Genomic DNA, 19,817 nt, shown 5'->3' on the forward strand with positions numbered 1-19,817 from the left:
TATTAGCATCAGTGATCCCAATATCATCCCAAAGACCTAAAAATAAACTATCTGCAGAATCACGTGATGTTAATTAAGAGCTGGGAGGGCTGTTACAGACCACCCAAGTCCCAATATCTACTACCTCCTCAATGTGACAGTATGTAAAGTGAGGAAGGTCATAGGATCACAGGATTATAGCTGAAAGGGTTCTTAGAAATCAGTCATCTAGTACAATCTCCTCATTCTACAGATGTGTTAGCTGAGGCCCTGAGAGTCACAGAAGGAGTGACAGAGGAGGGATTTGAACGCACTTTCTCAAGTGACTTGATCAAGATTACAAAGCCAAGCTCATGCTACTTCCCTAATTAAAAACTGCCTTCTGAAAACTATTTATAAAAATCTCTTCTTACATAAGGTGTAGTGAGGCAGAATCACATGGTTTTAAAAAAAAAGGACTGGGTTTAGAGCTAGAAAACATGAGTTCAAGTCTGGTTACAGAATCACAAAATTTTATAGCCTCTGAAAGGCATGTTACTGCACCTTTCTGGGCTTCAGTTTTCCACTGTGTAAAATGGCAACTTTAGAATGAGAGTTTAGATAACATTTAAGGTCATGTCCTGCTCTTGATTCTATGAAACCATGAAAACTCAATTTATAAAAGCAAGAGTGAGCAAAAAGCATCATTGTAAACAGTAGCTATTTGGTTGACTACATTTAGGGTAAAATGCTCTTTTTCTAGGAACAAATTATAATAATGTGGAAGATAAATATTTTCAGGAGAGGTCTCTTAATGTTTTGGTAGCACATTACAGAAAAGAGCATATTACAAGGTATTCCCACGCCTTTACTAGATCTTTAATAACAGCAATAATAATAATAACAGCATTAGCTCTGTTTCCCTCTACAGACAGATAAGCTAAGGACAATTTTCTCAGTCCTACTTCAAAACCCATCAAAAAAATAAAGATACTGTTAAGTTCAGCCCTTCAGAATTCAAATGTTCAGGGAGATTATACAAAATACTTCTACCATTAGATGTTAACTAGAAAAAGATTTGTACCTTAGTTATTCCTAAAACTCCAATATTGGGACTGGATGAAGTGGAGCCATTTCCAGTACCAAACACACCATCTAGAACACAGGACAGCCCCTCAATGAAAATCCCCCTACAACACAAAGGAAGGATAAAGAGAAACAGGGTCATTTTAGAGACAAAATATTCGAAAACTTGAAAACAAAAAATACCACATAGAAATCATTAAAATTTTATATTAAATGCAAACTGACAATTTCTCTATATCCAAGATATTTTAGCAAAGATTGTAGTTAGAAAAGAAATCCAATTTTCAAATACGTTAAATTCAGAATGGAGAGTAACAGAAAATATGTAGCTTCCAGAATCTCCATCTAGTCACTTCTCAAAGAGTATACTAAATTTTTATGTTATAAAAACCAATGATATTTCTTAAATCTTTTAAGCACTAAAAATTATCAACAATGAAGTTCAAGTGAATTAGTGATTAATAATGTCCTTATTAGAGATATAGGAAAAATAAATATAAATTAGTCTGACAAGGTGTAAGGTGGCAGTGTCATGGAAACAAGGCTCATATGATCATGTATTTGTGAAAGACCTCATTTACTTTTTTAAAAAGATGTTTTATTCACTTTTGTAAATTATTGTTCTCTTTTCTTTATCACTTTTATTGTCACTCAAGTCTTCTCAATCTTCCTGTGCAGGGCTGAAACATAGGATGCCCTGAGACACGCTGGAGTGTGCACAGAGAGGGACAAGCCTGAAGTCAGGACAACCTCAAGTCAAGTCTTGTCTTCAACTTATGATACCTGTGTGAGGCTGGGCAGTCCACTAACCTCTGTGTCTAAAGCAGCTATCTTGGAGGCTTAAGTTACAAAAAATAGTTACTGGTCTGCTTTAGGATAAAGGAACTGTGTACACTGGTGAAATCAGGGGCCTGAGGGGAAAAAAGAGCTCTCTATAGAGGGTTTACAAGTCAGATGTAGGGTACCAGTATGTTTGTTAATAAGAGTATGCTATGCTAAAATGACATATAGCCAAAGATATGAAACTAGTTCTCCCCCAGCCTTTCTTAAACTACCAAAGAAACAAGGTAAGATCCAATCATTTCTGATGAATCACCAGGTCAAAGAGCTGGAAAAGATGTTGGAGGTCATCTAATCCAACCCCTACCTAAACAAGAATATCACTCTGCAACTTAGCAATTAGCCTTGGCTTAAAGCTCCCCCCTCTCCCCCCCCAGTAAAATGGAATTCATGAAAGGAAGACCTTTGTCTGTCAGACACTTACCTATTTATTGCATGAATGGGAGGTGGAGGAGCACAAGATAATCTTGCACAGGCATAATAATCACCGATGGATTCAATAATACTAGCAACCACTGCACTGAGCATTCCTATAACCCCAGCAGCTGAAACGGTTGGAAGTCCCCACTGAACTGCGAAAGAAAAAACAAATATGAAATTCTTACTGGTTGTCTCAAATAGGCAATCTAATATTAAAATGCTTAATCCTAGTAATGAGAGGCTAAAAAATAATTATTCAATCAGGTAGGGCACTGAAATTATTATTCATTCCATTAAACTGATTAACAGTTATAGAACGATTTGATTTTTAATCCAATTCATCAGATTCTGGGACCCAATGCTAATTCAAATGAAGCAGGATATAATTGAAAGTACTTTGCATATGTTTTTACGTAAGAATAAACTGTTTGGCCAAGAGAAGCTTTACAATTCAACTCAACATATGTTAATTAAGTACCTGCTACTTGCAAGGCACTGAAATGTGCACGGGGCACACAGAGAATCCACTTCCCTGTGGATCCTGACTGCAGCTGCCACAAAGCCAAGACTGACTGATAGGCTGGGCTTCCCCACCTCAGTCTCTGTACTTAGGGGATGAAGACAGAGAGAGAGCTGAACACTGACTGAGATTTCTACTTGTCACAAAGTGACTCTGAAGAAATAATGAGGGAAGAGCCAGGTGAAACTTGTCAGGACTGATAAGCACAAAGGACACATAGGGGTCAGGGTCCAGTGGGCACTTGGGTGTCTTTTAGTTGTTCTCTCCTGTGGGCCCCACAGTTCCTTCTTTCGAGAAGCTTAAAAGTTAGAAGGTAAGATAAGACACAAATCGCTCTGAAACTGTACAGAAGAATAAAGATACAAATCACTCTGAAATTGTACATAAGATAAAACCGAATGCTATGGAAGACCTAAAAGATTATTTCCATCTAGGGGCTATCAGGAAAAAACTTCATGAAGAAAGCATGATTTGAGTGGGGGTCTAAAGAGTGGGTAGGATCACAATATATCAACAAGGGACTGCAGTGCCCTTAACAAAAACAGGTTAGTCAGAAAGAGGAGAATGCTTAGGGAGAAAAAATAACGATTTTCATTTTGGACAGGATGAGTTCAAAATTCCTATGGGATATATCCAGGAGAAGATGTCCGGCAAGGAGTTAGTTGACAATTAGAGCCTGGCCCTCAGGAGAGAGGTAAGGGATTTGGCAGTCACCTGCACAGGCTGACCACTGGAGCTGGTAAGACTCACTGAGATAGCTGGAGAAAAGTTGCGATGGAACAGCCTTCTGACGTCATGACTGGCCAAGGTTTGAGAAAAACATAACATTGTAGAACAAAAGCTTAAGAATCTCTGCTCTACTCTCCAGAGAATCTTGGGACAGATTTCAGGGGGTGTGTGAACTTGGATGGAGAAAAACTACATTTTTATTTCAATATACTTGGTTTCTATTCATTTCCCAACTGATTTTTATCTTTGGCGTTTAGCACAAAAAGTTTAGGACTACCAAAGGGATCTACCACACAAGAAGTTTAAGAACTCTTCCTACAATACATTAAATTGAGATCTTTTTCCTTCTTACATTAAGTTTTGCCACAGCAAAGCCCAGAGCTGAGATGTGGGTAGCAGAAAAGTGACATTAGATAGCAGTGTCATGAAGTGGCGACAGTATGGAGCTGGGAAGTCAGGAGATTTGAATCTGATCCTAGATATGCCAGTATGACTATGGGAAAGTTGTTTCTTCTCTCTTGGTCTCAGTTCCCTTTATTTAAAATAAGAGGGAGTGGAGCAGATCCATCAATCAATATGCATTTATTAAGTACCTTCTGTGTTTCAGAGGCTGTGCATGAAAGATGAGTGTATATACAACAGTTGATCGATTCCGATCTTTTCTAGATAGGAAATTCTATACTATGATACCATGCCAGCTGATTCCATACCTGACCAACTAATAAGACTCACCAAATCTGGGGTGGCAGAATGATTTATTTCCCTCCCAGAGGGACAGCGAGCAAAATATTTAGCTTTGTCTTTATTCCCAGTAGATTTCAAACTCAGGGGGAGGTATGCTGGTAAAAGTTTAACAACTAGCTCTCAAAAAAATGTAAATGCATGACATACTTTCAAGTTTAATCAGCATTATTAACATTTTTCTATTGCTTCCTTAATTCTAGATAATCAACAAAACAATGAATTAAGCCCTGATTTGTAGCATTTGCCTATTCATTTCACAATGCAAAATTTAATAAATGGCTCTGGTCTGAGCTGGCTCTAGTACACCCCTGCCAAGACCCTGAGCACTATACTCACAAATCCTTCACTACGCTCAAAGCAGCCAGGGTTCTTGCACTACCACAGGCTGGAAACCTGTGTATACTCACTCACAGCTTAGGATGTGGTGAGAGCCCCAACTCTGAGTCTAGTTCCCAGCTGGACTGTGGAGATATGAGCACCTACCTTCCCTTTCCAGTTTTGCGTACCATTTAGTTAGGAGGATTTTTCCATGGATATTTTTGATTCTCCAGGTAGAAAATATTGATTTGTGTAGTAGAAGTAGAGAACTGGGGGTGGGGAGGGAGAGGAATGGGATTGGGGAGCACAGAATGAACCTTCCTCCTCTGGGGCTGGTAAATGAAGCCAGACTTGATGATTTTATTACAAATACACCTCCTCTCAGGGTCTGCCTGTTGGAAATGAAGGTCCCATCTCTGGATATCCACCTAGCAAAAGCTGAGTGCATGAACTGCTCATTCCTGACTTCTGCAGGCCTGCCACTGCCCACATACCTTTGAACACAGGGAGCCTTGTCCACTATCCATTTTAAGTTTAACACTTACTAGGAGAAGGCACTGTCAAAGCTCACACGGACTGACCTCAAATTAAAGCTAGTTTCTTGACTTGTTACAAGGTACATATTCCACGAAGGGAGGCAAGAAAGATGGGTACGAGTGGTTGGGTGGAAGTATAGAATAAAAGCAGAGAGGCTAGAGCCAGTGTGTGGTGGGGTCTTGAACTTTATCTAGTAGGCCAAGAAACAGAAGGTTTTTGAGAAGAGAGACAAAATGGAGGTGCTACAGAAGTCCCCCAAGCCATGATAGAATAATGCCTGAAGACATTCCATGAGGGGCATGACCTATAGACTAAGCCCACTGCCACTTGTAGACAAATAGAATCATTATCCTTATACCGAGCAAAATATGGTGCCCTACAACTGCTACCCAATTCTTGCCTTCAAGACCAGGCAGAACAAGTCTAATACTTCTTCCACATGACAGATCTCAAAGTATTTTATGGCCAGAAAGGTCTACAGTCTATATGTAGAGAAAATAAAATCAAAGTATATTGAATTATAATCTCAACCAAAATGAATGCAACATGGTATAGCAAACTACTCTTACTATAATGCCAACATTTATCTTGAACATTCAATGCCATGGAAAATTAGTAAATAGTCATACAGGATAAAAGCTTTAGAGCTGGAAGAGACATGTGAGGTGGTCTAGTTCAATGATTTCATTTTATAGAGGAGGAAACTGAGGGCCAGGGAGGTTAAAGTGGTCAAAGGTACACACCCAGTAAGTAGTGGGGTTAGTACTTGAACTGAAGTCCTGTGACCCCAAGCTTGGCTCTCTTTCTTCACTGTAGGACTCTTTATGGGTTCACTGTGGGAAACTGAGTTTATTACATCTTTTTTTGTTCTAGCTCTGCCCCTTTAGTATGATTGGTTTGGACATATTTCCTCAAAGTCTTTTTTAAAAATTATTTTTGATATTTTTTAATCAATAAAAATCTGCTTTTTTGCCCTTCCCCCAAATCCCACCTCACCACCCAACCTGGGAACTGAAAAGAAATAAAAACAATACCCAAACCCAGCTACAAACATGAACGAACAGTTTGTTATTTCCACATTGGTCATGTAAAAAAACAAAAACCTGTTCATTCTGCACTGGGACTCCTTCGCCTCTCTGTAAGGAGTGGGTAGCCTGTTTCACCATTAGTCCTCTGGAATCGTGGCTGGCCATGATGCCGGTGACAGTTTCCAGTTCTTTCAAAGTTGTCTGTCTCCACCGTACTGCTGTCACTGTATATAAATGATCCTCCTGGTTTTGTCATTTCACTCGACATGAGACATGCAAGTCTTCCCAGGTTTCTCTGAAACCTTCATCTTTTCTTACAATAGTTTTTCATCATATTTCTATACCAATTCTTGTTCAACCATTCCCCAATTTATGAACACCCCCTCAGATTCCCATTCTTTGCCAAAGCTCAAAAGATCTATAAATATTTTTGTATGTTCTTACGAGTTTGTTTTGCTCAGGACTAATCTTTCCCTTAATCTTCCCTCCCTTTAATTCTCCCTTCTCTGTTCCCTGTTGAGTGAAATGTACTTCAGTATTCAACTATATTCTCCCCTCCTTTAACTAGTTCAGATGAATGAGGCTAAAGCACTAGCTGCTCCCTCCACCCTAACCTCGCTGTTTGTAGAGCTGGCTATTTGTGTACCTTCAGTTAGGAGATAATTTCCCCTAATTTTCCTTTCCTTTCTTTCCCCCTCCCCCCAGTATTCTACTCTTAATATCAAGACGTAACAGAACCACTACTAGGACTCGACTAATTTAGACTCCCTCTATGATCTCTCAGGCGACAAATGTATCATTTCCCTGTATTGATATGCAAGCAATTTCTCTTTTTATAATCAATTATTGTTATTCATTCATGCTTATCTTTTTACGTTTCTCAAACTCCTGTGTCTGAACTTCCAAGTTTCTAGAAGCAGCTCTAGTCTTTTCCAAAAGAATGCCTGAAATCTTTATCTCATTAAAGTCTTCATTCATCATAGATCCTCCCCCCACCCCCTCCCCAGTAACACCATACTCAGTTTTGTTGGGTAAGTTATTCTTGGCTGTAAGATCTTATCCCTTGCTTTCTGCTCGAGTTATCCCTTCCCAAGTTCTCCATTCCTTTTTAGTTGTGACTACTAAATTGTGTATGATCCTAACTGGCTCCTCAGTAGTTGAATTTTCCTTCTGGCTCCTTATATTATTTTTTTCTCTGACCTAGAAGCTCTAACTCAGAGGTGGGGAAAAGCCACAGGTTCTGCATCCCCACTCTAGATTTTGGCTATAATGTTACTGAGAATTTTCACTTAGGACTTTCTTTCAAGTGGTGACTGGTGGATTTGTTCAGTTTCCACTTTCCCATCTGGTTCTAAAAGGTTTAGACAATTTTAAAATTTCTTGAAATATCATTCAATCAATAAACATTTATTAAGCACCGACTATATGTGCCAGGCACTGTGCTAAGTGTTAGGGATACAAAAAGAAACAAAAGACAGTCCTTGTCTTCAAGGAGCTTATCACCTAATGGGGAATACAACGTGCAAACAAAACATACACAGAGTAAGCTTTGTACAGGGTAAATAGGAAATAATTAAGAGAGGGAGGGTACTGCAATTAAGGGGTTGGGGAAGGCTTCCTATGGAAGGAGAAATTTTAGTTGGGATTTAAAGAAAGCCAAGTGGGTCAGTAGACAGAGTAGAGAAGTGAGAGTTTTCTAGGAATAGGGAACAATCAGAGAAAATATCTGGAACCCAATATGGAGTATCTCATTCATAAAATTCCCATTTCTGGACTCATGAAACAGCAGAGGGCCAGTGTCACTGAATCAAAGAATACATGTCAGGGAGTAAGGTATAAGAAGCTAGGATAGATCCAAGGGGGCCAGATTATGAAGGACTCTGAATGCCAAACAAAGGATTGTGTATTTGTTCCTGGAGGTAACAGAAAGACACTAGAATGTACTGAGTACAAGAGATGACATTATTGGACCTCCACTTCAGGAAGATCACTGTAGTGGCTAACAAGATGATGGACGAGAGAGGGTGGAAGCTTGAAACATGATGCCTAGGTTATATTTTTTGTCACAACTTTCAGACAGTCTGATGATTTGTAAAAATTTTTTTCTCCTCAGTATCCAGGTCAATTGTTTATGTTCTGAGACACCTCATGTTTTTTCTTTATCCTCCCCCCTTTTCCCCATCTTTTGACTTTGTTTTAATGTTCCTTGTTTCATGAAGTAATTGGCTTCTTTTTGGTCCACTGTAATTTTCAGGGAGTTTGTTGCTTGGACAAGATTTTGCACCTCTTCTGCCACACTACTAATTCCCTTTCCAATTCTTTCTTCTATAGCTTTCATTTCTTTTCCATTTTTTTCTCAAGTGCTCTCATTTCATTTTTAAGAGCATTGCTCATTCTTTCATTATCTCTTCTTTTCTTCCAGGAATTCTAGTTCAATTTGCATTTAAGCTGTGTTTTGCTCTAAGGCATTACTTGTAGATGTTTCAGAACCACTCTCTTCTGTGTTTGTGTCTTGAGCATCCTTTTTTGCTTGCCCATCCTCTACCCAATTCCTGATTTCGGACTTCTTGTTAGGGCATGGTTCTGGCCCACTTCTGGAGGGAAGCGCTGGGCCCGTCCCCTCCTGTGGCTGCTTTCTTTGACTGTTGTGTTAGTCCTGCATCTCAAGGACTGGCTGGGAACATGCAAGCTTTCAATGCTTCCAAAGTAATCCAAGCCAAGGTAAAGTTTGACTGCTGACCCCCTAGTCTGAGCTCTGCAAGTTCCTGACCTACGTTTTGGTCAGAGCAAAAATAGACTGCTACTGGACTCAGTCTCTATCAGCCAGACAGGAAGTTCTGGTTCAGAGTGAAGAAACTACAAGGTGCCCTTTGGTCTAGGATTCTTTCTGAAGGTTATTCCTCTGAAGAATGGACTAGATACTGGAATTGAGATTCCACTCGGATTCCAGTCAGCGCCTGGGGTCTGAGCCAAACTACTGCTGGTTGTTTCTCCACAGACTGCCCAGAGCTTTCCTATCCAGAATGCTACCTACGTATGCAGGTCCCTCTTGGATGTGTAGCCCAAAACTGAGCAGTGAGTGACAAGGCTCCTAGCTGGCATCTGTCCCCACTGCAGTGCCCCAGCATGGATCTTGAACCTCCCTGTGACTGTGTGCACAACTTCTCCCTAGATGCTAGAGTGCTCCACACTTGGGCATATTTTTGCTCAGATGTGGAATGGCAATCTCAGTCTTCAGTACCAATGTTAGCAGGCCCCTCTCTCTGTCTTCCTATGCCAACCTGGATCTGACAAAGAACTCACTGAGACTTTTTCTGGATCTCCCCAGCAGGATTCAGTCTGATGCTGTTGCATTTTCTATGTCTTTATGGACGAGTTTAGTGGGAGTTCTGCTACACTGCTTCTTGCTACTCTATCTTCCCAGAAAGTCTTATTATTTAATATAAACTTCCTATTTCAGATGAATGTAAGTGTCAATAGTGGGTGTATATGTACAACAAGGAATGCCAATGTGAACATTATATGTGAGAAACATTTACACATACAACATTATGTTTCTGCTAGAAATTGATTAATATAGACTAGAACAAGAGTAAATAGCCATATTCAACAAAAATATAAGGTATGTCACAAAGGAATATATGACTTAGTACCATACACAAACAGGAAATATTTTAAGTTCAAAGGAACGGATAACAAAAAGGAATAACAAAACCAACTGAAGGATGGAGGAGTTAAAAGAGTGAGAAGGTCTTGTGAGCAAACCCATCCAACAACAGAGGAAGGTTTGTGTAAGGCAGTAGTGATAGATATAAAGTTAGAAAGCTCTGGTAGGATCAATTCTGTAGGGTTCTGAAAGGCTCTAAAAGGTAGGCTGAGTTTAGATTTCAGAATGTAAGCAATGGGGATCCACTGTGAAAGTTTCTGAGTGGGAAGGAATTATAAACAATGAAAGCTGAGTTTCTGGCATATTAATCTTCCTAAAGGGAAGTAAAAAATACATTTTGGGGAAGAGGTATTCATATCTAAAATTTTCATCATCTGCTCCCGACTTTAAAGTATCTTTTTCTAAGCTACATTTCCTTAAAAACTATAGTCTCCTACAAAGAAGAATAAATTGCCTACTTTGACCTAAATTCAAAAAAACTGTTAATATGCTAGAGGTTATATTCTTCAAAACGCTAGACATAAATCCAGACAATTCTTTTGTTGGGCTCTGTGCTTCAACTAAAATTTAATCAACTCATCTATTGTAATTTGAGAGTCACAGCCCTTCCATTTGTGCTTGTTAGTTTAGATAGATAGATAGATAGATAGATAGATAGATAGATAGATAGATAGATAGATAGATAGACAGATAGATAGATCTTTTCAACTATCCTTTTGCTATCAATAAAATGTGGACCCAATAATAATCAAAAAATATTTGTAACAGGTGGTCATAAATATTTGTTAACCAATTATTCCTATGCATCTCATTATTCTTGGGTACCCTCTACCTTCTCTAGCCCTTCTATTTATAACCTCCATCCACAACAGCCCACTAGTACTTCAAACATCCATTACACAAAACTTGCCTCATAACACTTGTCACCTAGAGCTTATAAATGCCATGCATGATCTCTTCCACCAAAACAAATCCATCCTTATTCTCTCCTCTCAAAGGTGTTGACAAGCTAATTTGAAAAACTAATACTCCCTGGCCATAAAGGACTGTTAGAGTGTAGTTTCCATGAAACACATACATTTTAATTGTCTTTCTTTAGACAATGTTCCATTTTTGTTATCAAAATCTCAGTGTCCACAGTGGTGAGAATTTCAGGTCATGAACACTACAAGTGATTGCTGCAACTCATTCCCCCTACAAGTACAGCCTGCACTGCCTTTGGACTGCCTTAAGTATACTTACATGGATATGGAACTTTAAACCAAGGTGCCACAAAAAGCACGCCTTGTCTAGCATCTGTACGAGCATAGAACCCATACTTTGTGCTGTCAGGTGGAAAGACATCTGTCACAGTGAATATGAAGCACAGTAACCAGGATACCAAGATAGCCAGGATTATCTGAAATTGGAAAGGGAAAAGACTATTCCAGGCTAAGTATATTAGTGGTTATTGATGAAACATCGCTTTTACATGCTCTCTCTCTTTCCCTCTCCCTTTCTCCTTGCCCAACATGGTACCTTGCCATCAATAACTTTAATGCAGAAAAAACTTAAGAGTGGTTTTAATGGATTTTCTTTTAATTAAATTGCATTTCAAATGCTTCACACACCTAACTTCAGTTTTGCTTAAATGACAAATACCACCTAGTGATGAACATCTATAAGAATGACTCAATTTATGTTCGTAAAAAAGACTGACATAGAGCTAATCCTAAGTAACCCCTTAGAGAAATGGGAGAAGTCTAACAAATATACTTTTCACTGTCATTTTATCTAGAGGACTACAAAAATATGCTCTTCAAAATTTAGAACTGGAGTATATTATTTGGTTTATCTTCAGTGAGGACAATGGTCATTTATGTGGCTTACTTATTACAGTTCCGTAACACAGAAATTTAAAAATCAAAATGGCCTTCATAGGTTCTCAAGAGATATGCATTGACAGTAATTTTTAAAGTAAAACAGAAATTGATTACTTACAGGGAACATTTTGAAAAGCTGCAATTTGTAGGCAGTCCATCCTTTTTTGGATTTGTAAATTGGGAGAGGAAATTTAACATTTCTGGCATATTGAGAAAATAATAATACTAGAAAAATAGTTCTGGGGGAGAAAGAAAAATTAGTTAGGTTCACACACTGTATACTGGAAATAATCCTTTAAGGTTTGACAAAAAAGCCACTAGAAATCTAATTTTGTACTTTCTTAAGACTAGAAAACTACTACACAGTTCTTATTTAATTGAAATGAGAGATTATGACATCTTTTTGAAATCACCTCTATAGGCAGATCTTAGAACTCTGATTTAACATCACTTGACACTGGAATAAAATATTACAGCAGAAGAACTAACCAACAGACCATTAACTTGCATAAATGGAGAAGACAGTTCTGGTTGAAATTTGTGAATAATAATATTGAAAACACAGAAATCTACATGATGGAATTTAGGGAATATAACACAAGGCATGTTTTAGAAAATGCTTCTATATTGAAATTGATGTCACATGAACTGCATAATACAAAAATGAGGAAAGATAATGTAATCTGAAGAAGACAAAGAGTGAGCAGAAATTGTCTAGAAAAAGATTCTGAAACAAAATGAGGCAAATCTAAATCTTCCACCAAACTGAATATTTTACCATATGATAGAATGTAAAACACAATCTTGTTAAGCTATTATCTAGTTAAAGAGTTCCCAGAACCTAGCTTGGCTCTGTAATTCCAGAACCTAGTTCTCTATTATTCTCGCCCTGCCCTGGCCCTCTCTCCATCCCTCCCCTACTACTCTAACACATACCTTCCCTTACCCCAAAAGCCAACAGTACCACTCACAACAGAACACCTACTGTTCCATCTCCAACAACTTCATTCATCTGTTCTAAAATTCCAGGTTCATTCTCAATCAGAAAATCTGATTGTGGATGGGTTTTTGGTACTGCCACCCTCATGCTGCCTTAATTACTATATAAGCAATTGCCTTTTCATCTCAAGAGTGAGAGAGGCAAAAAGATTTTATAAAAAATACTTTTACAAGGGTGTCCTTGACAAAAATTGTGTCCCACCAAAAAGAGTAACTCACTATGTTCATCCTCAATGTTCCTATGACTTTCTTCACAAAGCTCATTAGTGGTAGAACTAGAACTTCAGATCTCCTGCCTCCCAATTGACACTCTACTAAACCCATGACACTTCAAGTTAGAATTCTGTGGATATTTAAAAGGGATTTTCAACGAACTTTACGATCCTACACTGGCTCCTTAAAGACAGAAAAACCAAATCAGCAAGCAACACATTTTTGTATTAGCCTTATGGTTCAAAATTCCAATATTCCCACTGGAATTTTTACAATTTGTACAATTACATGGCCAAGTCATTACTATCAAAACTTGAAAGAACCTTTTAGTGATCTCCAAATGAAGGGCGATTCCCTCAGCTGACACTCCCTCCGGAGTATGGGACATCTCAGTATTTCCAGTTTTTCCTTACCCTGTTGCCTTCTATAAGCTTTATACTCCAGCTGAACTGGAGGAACCCGCTATCTCTGCACAGGCCCTGTACTAACCTAGCTCCGAGCCTTCTGCTGGGGCTGTTTCTCTTCACCTGTAATGACCTCTATCACCACTCTGTTTAACCCTCCTCATGTTCCAAGGCCCAGTTCAAATGGCACTTGTTCCATGAAGGTGTGGATCCTCTGATCTGACACTTGTAGGCTTCACATGCAGCATCTGGATCACACCTCTTCTCTACACTGATCCTATGTCCTTTTGTTTTAAAGCTATTTATGTGTCCTATTAGCTAGCAGACTGTGAACTCTGAGGACAGGAGCCATGTGTCATTGGTATTTTACTTCCCCCAGTGCTTAGAAAAAGGCTCTGTGAAAAGCAGACTTTAGTTAAAGAAAAGTGAAAAGATAAGAAGAAGAGAGGTAGTTGTTGACTGAGGAACATTCAACATATACTATGTACTATCTGTACATAAGAACGACCCCTTGATGCCCCTATTCTCATGTTAACCTGGGGTTCAGTGAATAAGGCTACCAATAACTGTCTCTGGGACTAGTATGCAAATTATTACGTCATTCTGATGGGAAAACATTCTGAGAGCTATAAACAACAGAGTGGAAAATAAACTTTTTAAAGTTTTGCAAGAAACACAGAAGTCATTGGATTTGAGGACTGCCAGGTGGGTAAGCAAGAAATATTTCCTTTTTGATTTTAGATGGTCACATGTTTAATTCTGACAAAGAGACAATTCAACAAACATGTAAGTTTCTAATATGAAGAAGATATACTGACTTTCCTAAGTTGATAAGCTATTAAACTGGATGTATCAACAGTCAATAAGAACACAGATTTAGAGTTAAAAGGAACCATAGAAATCTAATCCAAATAGTAAAGGAAACTGAGGACCATAAAATCCTTATTTGAAGGTCATACAGGCAATTAAGTGGGAAAACCAAGATCTGAAAAAGCAGGTTTCTGACTCTAAACAAAACCTCCTGAATAAATATGTTTTGTTAGGCTCAAACAACTTTCTATTTATTACATGGTACTACAAAAATTTGTTTTCTACAACCAGAAGGAATTTTACTTTCTATATTCACTATTATTACTTTATTTAGAAGATGAAAGAGTTGTATCATCATAACAATATCCACATTTAAAAAACAAACAAGTAAGTGAACTTACAGCATAGCTATGCCCCAGTGTTTCCCTGCTCTTTCTCCTGCTGCTTGGAAACCAGAGAGACCAATCAGGGCCACTGTTGGTGTAATAGTCAAAGGTCCAATATACTTTAGCAGAGCACCTGGCAGGCCAAGAAAGCCAATTACGACTTCTATCAATGAAGACATGATAATGGCACCTTGGATCTGAACCAAGAGATGAGAAAAGACATTATCAACTATCCCTATTCCCTCTCCTCTTTTAAATACTGCCTTTACTCTTTAAAAAAAAAACAAACAACAGACCCCTGACATTTATTTCCTGATTAAAGAAAAACAGATAGGCATAACTAACCAATACTAATGATGCATGCCACATTTCATATCTGTAATTTCCCACTTTCCCTCCTATGAAAAAGGGTATATGCCACATGCTTTGTAAGGTGTATAAAGTGCTCTCTTCATCACCAGTCTATGAAATAAGACAGTCTAAGTTTTATAACCTCCATTTTGCAGACACAGAATCTGAGGCTCAGAGAGGTGAAATAACTTCCCTATGGTCACAAAGCTATTAAATAATAGGGATGGGATCTGAACCCATCCAAGTTTTCTGACTCCAAAATCAAGCACTCTATATGTATTATATGAGGCTTTCTTACAAAGTCCACAACTCCCAAACTTAACAGAGTTCTGGAAGGTTCTGAAATATGACATCCACCCTAGTCAGATGTATTTGGGGATACATCTGGGTGTATTGGAGCATGGCAGGGCATGTGTTAAAGGCAAATCTAGAAGAGATATATGGAATTATTAAGGAAGAGGCTTCTGACACAAAAGATTTTCTTTGCAGACTGTGCAAACTGCTGTTCTCAATAAGTCATCGGCTTTTCATATGACAGTATATAAGCATCAATGGCATTACTGGTGCTAGAGTCTAACCATGAATAATCACTCATATCAGTTCTATTTGGAAAATTTTAAACAGGGCAGACAGGTTATGATTTGCAAAGTATAAATCCTTATGCTGCAGTAAAACCTTTTGGAACAAAACCAGAATTTTCTATTTTACTACTTGACTATAATGATGCTGATAAGAACTGGGACTAAAACTCAGTTCACAGAGGTTGGTTTCATACAGCTTTAAATACACTTTTTATGAGATATCTTTATTTAAAATACAATATCCAAAAGAATTTTAGCAACTGAAACAACTAACCAATCTCTTAAAAATAACTCTCTGATGTTTATAGAATACTGTTTTCAAATTTGTTGCAATATAACAGAAGTTTAAGACTGACAATAAGAATGAAAAAGAGAAAATAATGAGTTTTTTACCTCTCGTATTCTTGGATACCAGATATGTTCAGTATGCAATAACGTTGTTTCATTGCTAACAGAAAGATCTTGAAAACAAAAAAAGAAAAGCATTTTATCTCTTAATATTTGGAGAAATGCTGCTTTAATATGATTCAATTAATGTTAGTTTTTCAAAAGTCACCTCTGCTTTACACGTAAATCTAAATCCATTATTACTGACATAACAGTATGGCTTACCATAACGAGAGATGAATTCATAGCAAGAATATCAGATTAGTTAACTTGCAGGCAAAATCCTAATTTTCAATAAATGTAATGGAATTACAATTTAATTCACTTTTCTGTCTTACATTAAAAAAAATCAACCTTTACAAGTAATACATTTAATTAAATTATACTATGACAAACCATTCCCTTACTGAAATTGTAAGGTATTTGGAAAAGAAACTAAATCAAATGAATGATTTCATAATATCAATTCCAGAAGCCACCATGGAAATCAAGTAGAGAAAATTCAACTCCAAGAATCTAAAAAGCTAGTCTAAGAGTATGTGTGAACTAGACAAGTGTCTGGCTTTGCTATTTTCATAATTTCCCTACCTTCTTCTTCAGTCGATCAAAATATTTAAAGTTACCATAGTTAAAAAGAAAATAAACAGCATTTGTGGGAAATTTATATCTACATATTTTAGAAGGTATTATTCTGATATGTATCAAAGTGACAAGAGCACCACATATTCATAATTCCTTTGAAATAAAACATCAGCAAAAAAAGTGTCTTATATACTTCTCTATTACGCACACAAGCACACACGCACATATTCTAATCTAACTGTACCTTTTCCTAAATCTGCTTACACAGAAAACCTGAGTCATAGGTAAATCACACTCTTAAGAGAATAAAGATGGAAATGAGTAAGACAAAAAAAAGTGATAAAATAAAGTATTTTATTTGAATTTTAAAAAGTCTTTATAGTAAATATTTCACATATTGTAATCACATGTAATATTTTTCAAGGTTTAAACATATAACTTTTTTTCCCCTTTCAAAAGTGAGATCCCATTTTATGGGTATATTCAACATAGTATTTATTCATTTCATGAAAAAAATACATTTCTAGGCCCTGAGGAATGGCAGAAAGGAGAAAAAGGAAAAAACTATGCTAAAAATAAAAGGGCTATAATTCAGTATTGCATTTTTATTATTTAGTTCACAGGGTACAAATTATATATTTTGAAAAAAATAGCAAGTTACCTGTAGTATTACATTTCCATTTATCCAGAGACAAGATGGCTCGAGCTGGGGCCAAAAATGCAAAAGCACTGGCCTGAAATAGAGGTAACCTAAAAGAAATGAAAACAAAAACCATAACCATAACACTAAAAAGTTAAACAAATAATGGCATGACTGAAAATTTATTTTCTAAGAATCCGAACTAAGCATATATTTACTTGGGACAGAACACATGAAATTAGAGGCCCTCACACTGCTAAGAGCCTGCAAAGGTGTTATACCTGAATGAATGGTTACTGGCTGGAGCCAACCCACGCAAGTCACACTCTACTTGCACCTGTCTGAAAGTACAAGTAAATGTTTGAGCCAATATCTCTTCCTGATCACCTTTTTTCTTTCTCCTTCGGGGAGACTGTGCTATATACTGCTTCCCTCATTTCTTATAAGAGTCAGAAAGGATCAAAGACCACAGTCTAAAACACTCTTAGAATCACAGAATATAAGAGGTGGAAGAGCTCCCTTGTAGCCACCCAGGTGAATTCATACCTGAAAAAGAATCTTCACTATTAAGTGATCATGAGAGGGAACCCACCACCTAAGGCAGGCTATTCCACTTTTGGACAACGAACTGTTAGAAAGATACACAGTTGTAATGCTAAAATCTGTAATACTATATATAACGCTAATAAAATATATACAAAATATTTGAAAAGAAATTTGGCAAAACAGAACAGATAAGAATTTTAGGAAGAACTGAACTCATAAATCTAGTAGCTGATAAATCCAGGAACATAAAGTACTTAGAAAATAATTCCCTATTTAATATAAGATTGTCAGAAATCAGATTTAGACAAATATCTCACATTATATGCCACAATAAACTAAAAATAGATATACTATCTGAATTATTATACCATTAGCCAACAGAAGAGAACCAGATCAGATAGCTAATCTCGGTTAGATGTTAATGAAAATAAAGATATAATTTTTTTGCCTGTCCAAGTTCATACCAATCCAGAAATCAAGGGGTCTGAACTAGTCAAACCAACTCATTTTAAAGATGAGAAAACTGAGACAGAGAGGTTGACTGACGTGGCTACAGTCCTAACAAATATTAATTATAAGAGGCAGGTTCTCTTACTTTAAAACCAATGTTCTTTCTACTATGGAAATAATGAATGAAAAAGTAATCCTATGAAGTGGTCTCATTATTCAAATTCATACTGCATATTTCTGTTGGGATGTAATCAATGACAATATTTTACAAAATTGTAACTGAATAATGAGAATTCAAATACTAATGAAATCTGTGAAGTGGGATTCATTCACACTAAATGTTTGGAGCAGAAAGTGTCATGATCCAACATCGTTTTCTCCATCTCAACTACAATTTCCCTTAACCACTAACTTAACCCATTTACCACTTGAGTATACAACCCCTCTGATACAATTACTGAGTGGCAGGTGGAGAACACACAGGTCTGTCAGAGTTGGAGCTTTTCCTCCCTCATTTTTTAGGCCTCTGTCATCAACAGAACTCTGCTAAATGCTACACTAGGGTGAGGCTTGAATCAAGGCCTAGTTATGACTCTCCCTGAAAAACTAACACTCAAAGTACAGTCTCCATAACACTGCAATTTCATCATAAAAAACTCATGGAATCAGAACACACAAGCGTGCACAGGTGTGCACATACACATACATACTTCTGACACCATCCACACGTTCCTCAGTTTGTCTGGGTATAAAGACATGAAACAAGATGCATCTCCAAAAGTTTTTAAACTGCTTTTACAAAAGCAATGGAAGAGCTAGCCACATCACTGAATTACAGTTGAGGCTCTATTTAAGATTACAGGTCACAGAAGTATGATAGTGGATAGGTCCTATATACAAGTGCATATTCGTAACATCTCTGGATACTCCTCTCCGAGCGTCTAAGATATCTAACCACACTACCTTGCCACCTGCTCAGGCCACTTCCAAATCATATTTGGCAACCCGATGCTTCATGACAACTCCACTGCATTTGATCATAAGCAGGGCCACAGTACATATTTCATAAAATTATACATAAAAATATTACCATAGTTCTATGTCCCAATGAGTAATTTTTAATTGGAGCAGCTTAACATCCCATGTCTTACCTGCATCCAAAAGTTGTCTGTAACAAAGTTGTGATTCCCACACAGAAGAATATGGTCCCAATAAGCTGACTTGTAGCCCACTGGTCATATCCAACACACATAGCATCAGCTAGCAAGAAGGGCACTGCTATGGTTCCACTGAAACAGGTCAGATAGTGCTATAGACAACAGAAAGATATAAAGATTGCTTTATATGTGTGTGTGTATGTGTGTGTGTATATATACACACACACACACACACACAAGTATATCTCATACATACACACATACACACATTTCAGTTTTATAATTCTGGCTTAACTCCCCACCTCACTTCTAATTTAAAAATAACCTAAGGCTAATTCCTTTCAAAGTTTTGATTTCTGGTTCTACTATTAAAGAATGTTTAAACTAGGTAACAACACAGATTTTCTTGTAACCCATCCAGTAACATATCCCCAAAAGGCAGGTGGAGGCAAAGGAAAAGGAAAATCTGAAAAAGACTATCACAAAGTTAATATTAACTGTTTATTGGAACAACAGGGAAGTTAGTCTTTATGCCTCAGCAACCCCTTCTGGTTCAGTATGTTTGGAGGAATGAAAGAATATATACATAGAAAAGATGACTT

At 37.4% G+C, this 19,817-nt stretch overlaps 1 protein-coding gene across 9 annotated transcripts in view; it reads right to left on the bottom strand.

Annotated features, from left to right (window-relative positions):
* SLC23A2 (solute carrier family 23 member 2) overlaps positions 1-19,817 on the bottom strand; it is a 104,350-nt gene that overhangs the window by 17,621 nt on the left and 66,912 nt on the right. For all 9 annotated transcript variants that reach the window (XM_072635309.1, XM_072635303.1, XM_072635301.1 and 6 more), the window contains 8 exons: positions 19,210-19,367; positions 17,084-17,172; positions 15,847-15,914; positions 14,537-14,718; positions 11,828-11,948; positions 11,090-11,246; positions 2,309-2,456; positions 1,043-1,148 (listed from right to left, as the gene is read on the bottom strand). In XM_072635309.1, coding sequence (XP_072491410.1) covers positions 1,043-1,148; positions 2,309-2,456; positions 11,090-11,246; positions 11,828-11,948; positions 14,537-14,718; positions 15,847-15,914; positions 17,084-17,172; positions 19,210-19,367 — 1,029 coding nt within the window. The remainder of the gene's footprint in view (positions 1-1,042; positions 1,149-2,308; positions 2,457-11,089; positions 11,247-11,827; positions 11,949-14,536; positions 14,719-15,846; positions 15,915-17,083; positions 17,173-19,209; positions 19,368-19,817) is intronic.

This window comes from Notamacropus eugenii, chromosome 1 (genome assembly GCF_028372415.1).
Source record: "Notamacropus eugenii isolate mMacEug1 chromosome 1, mMacEug1.pri_v2, whole genome shotgun sequence".
NCBI classification, from domain to species: Eukaryota; Metazoa; Chordata; class Mammalia; order Diprotodontia; family Macropodidae; genus Notamacropus; species Notamacropus eugenii.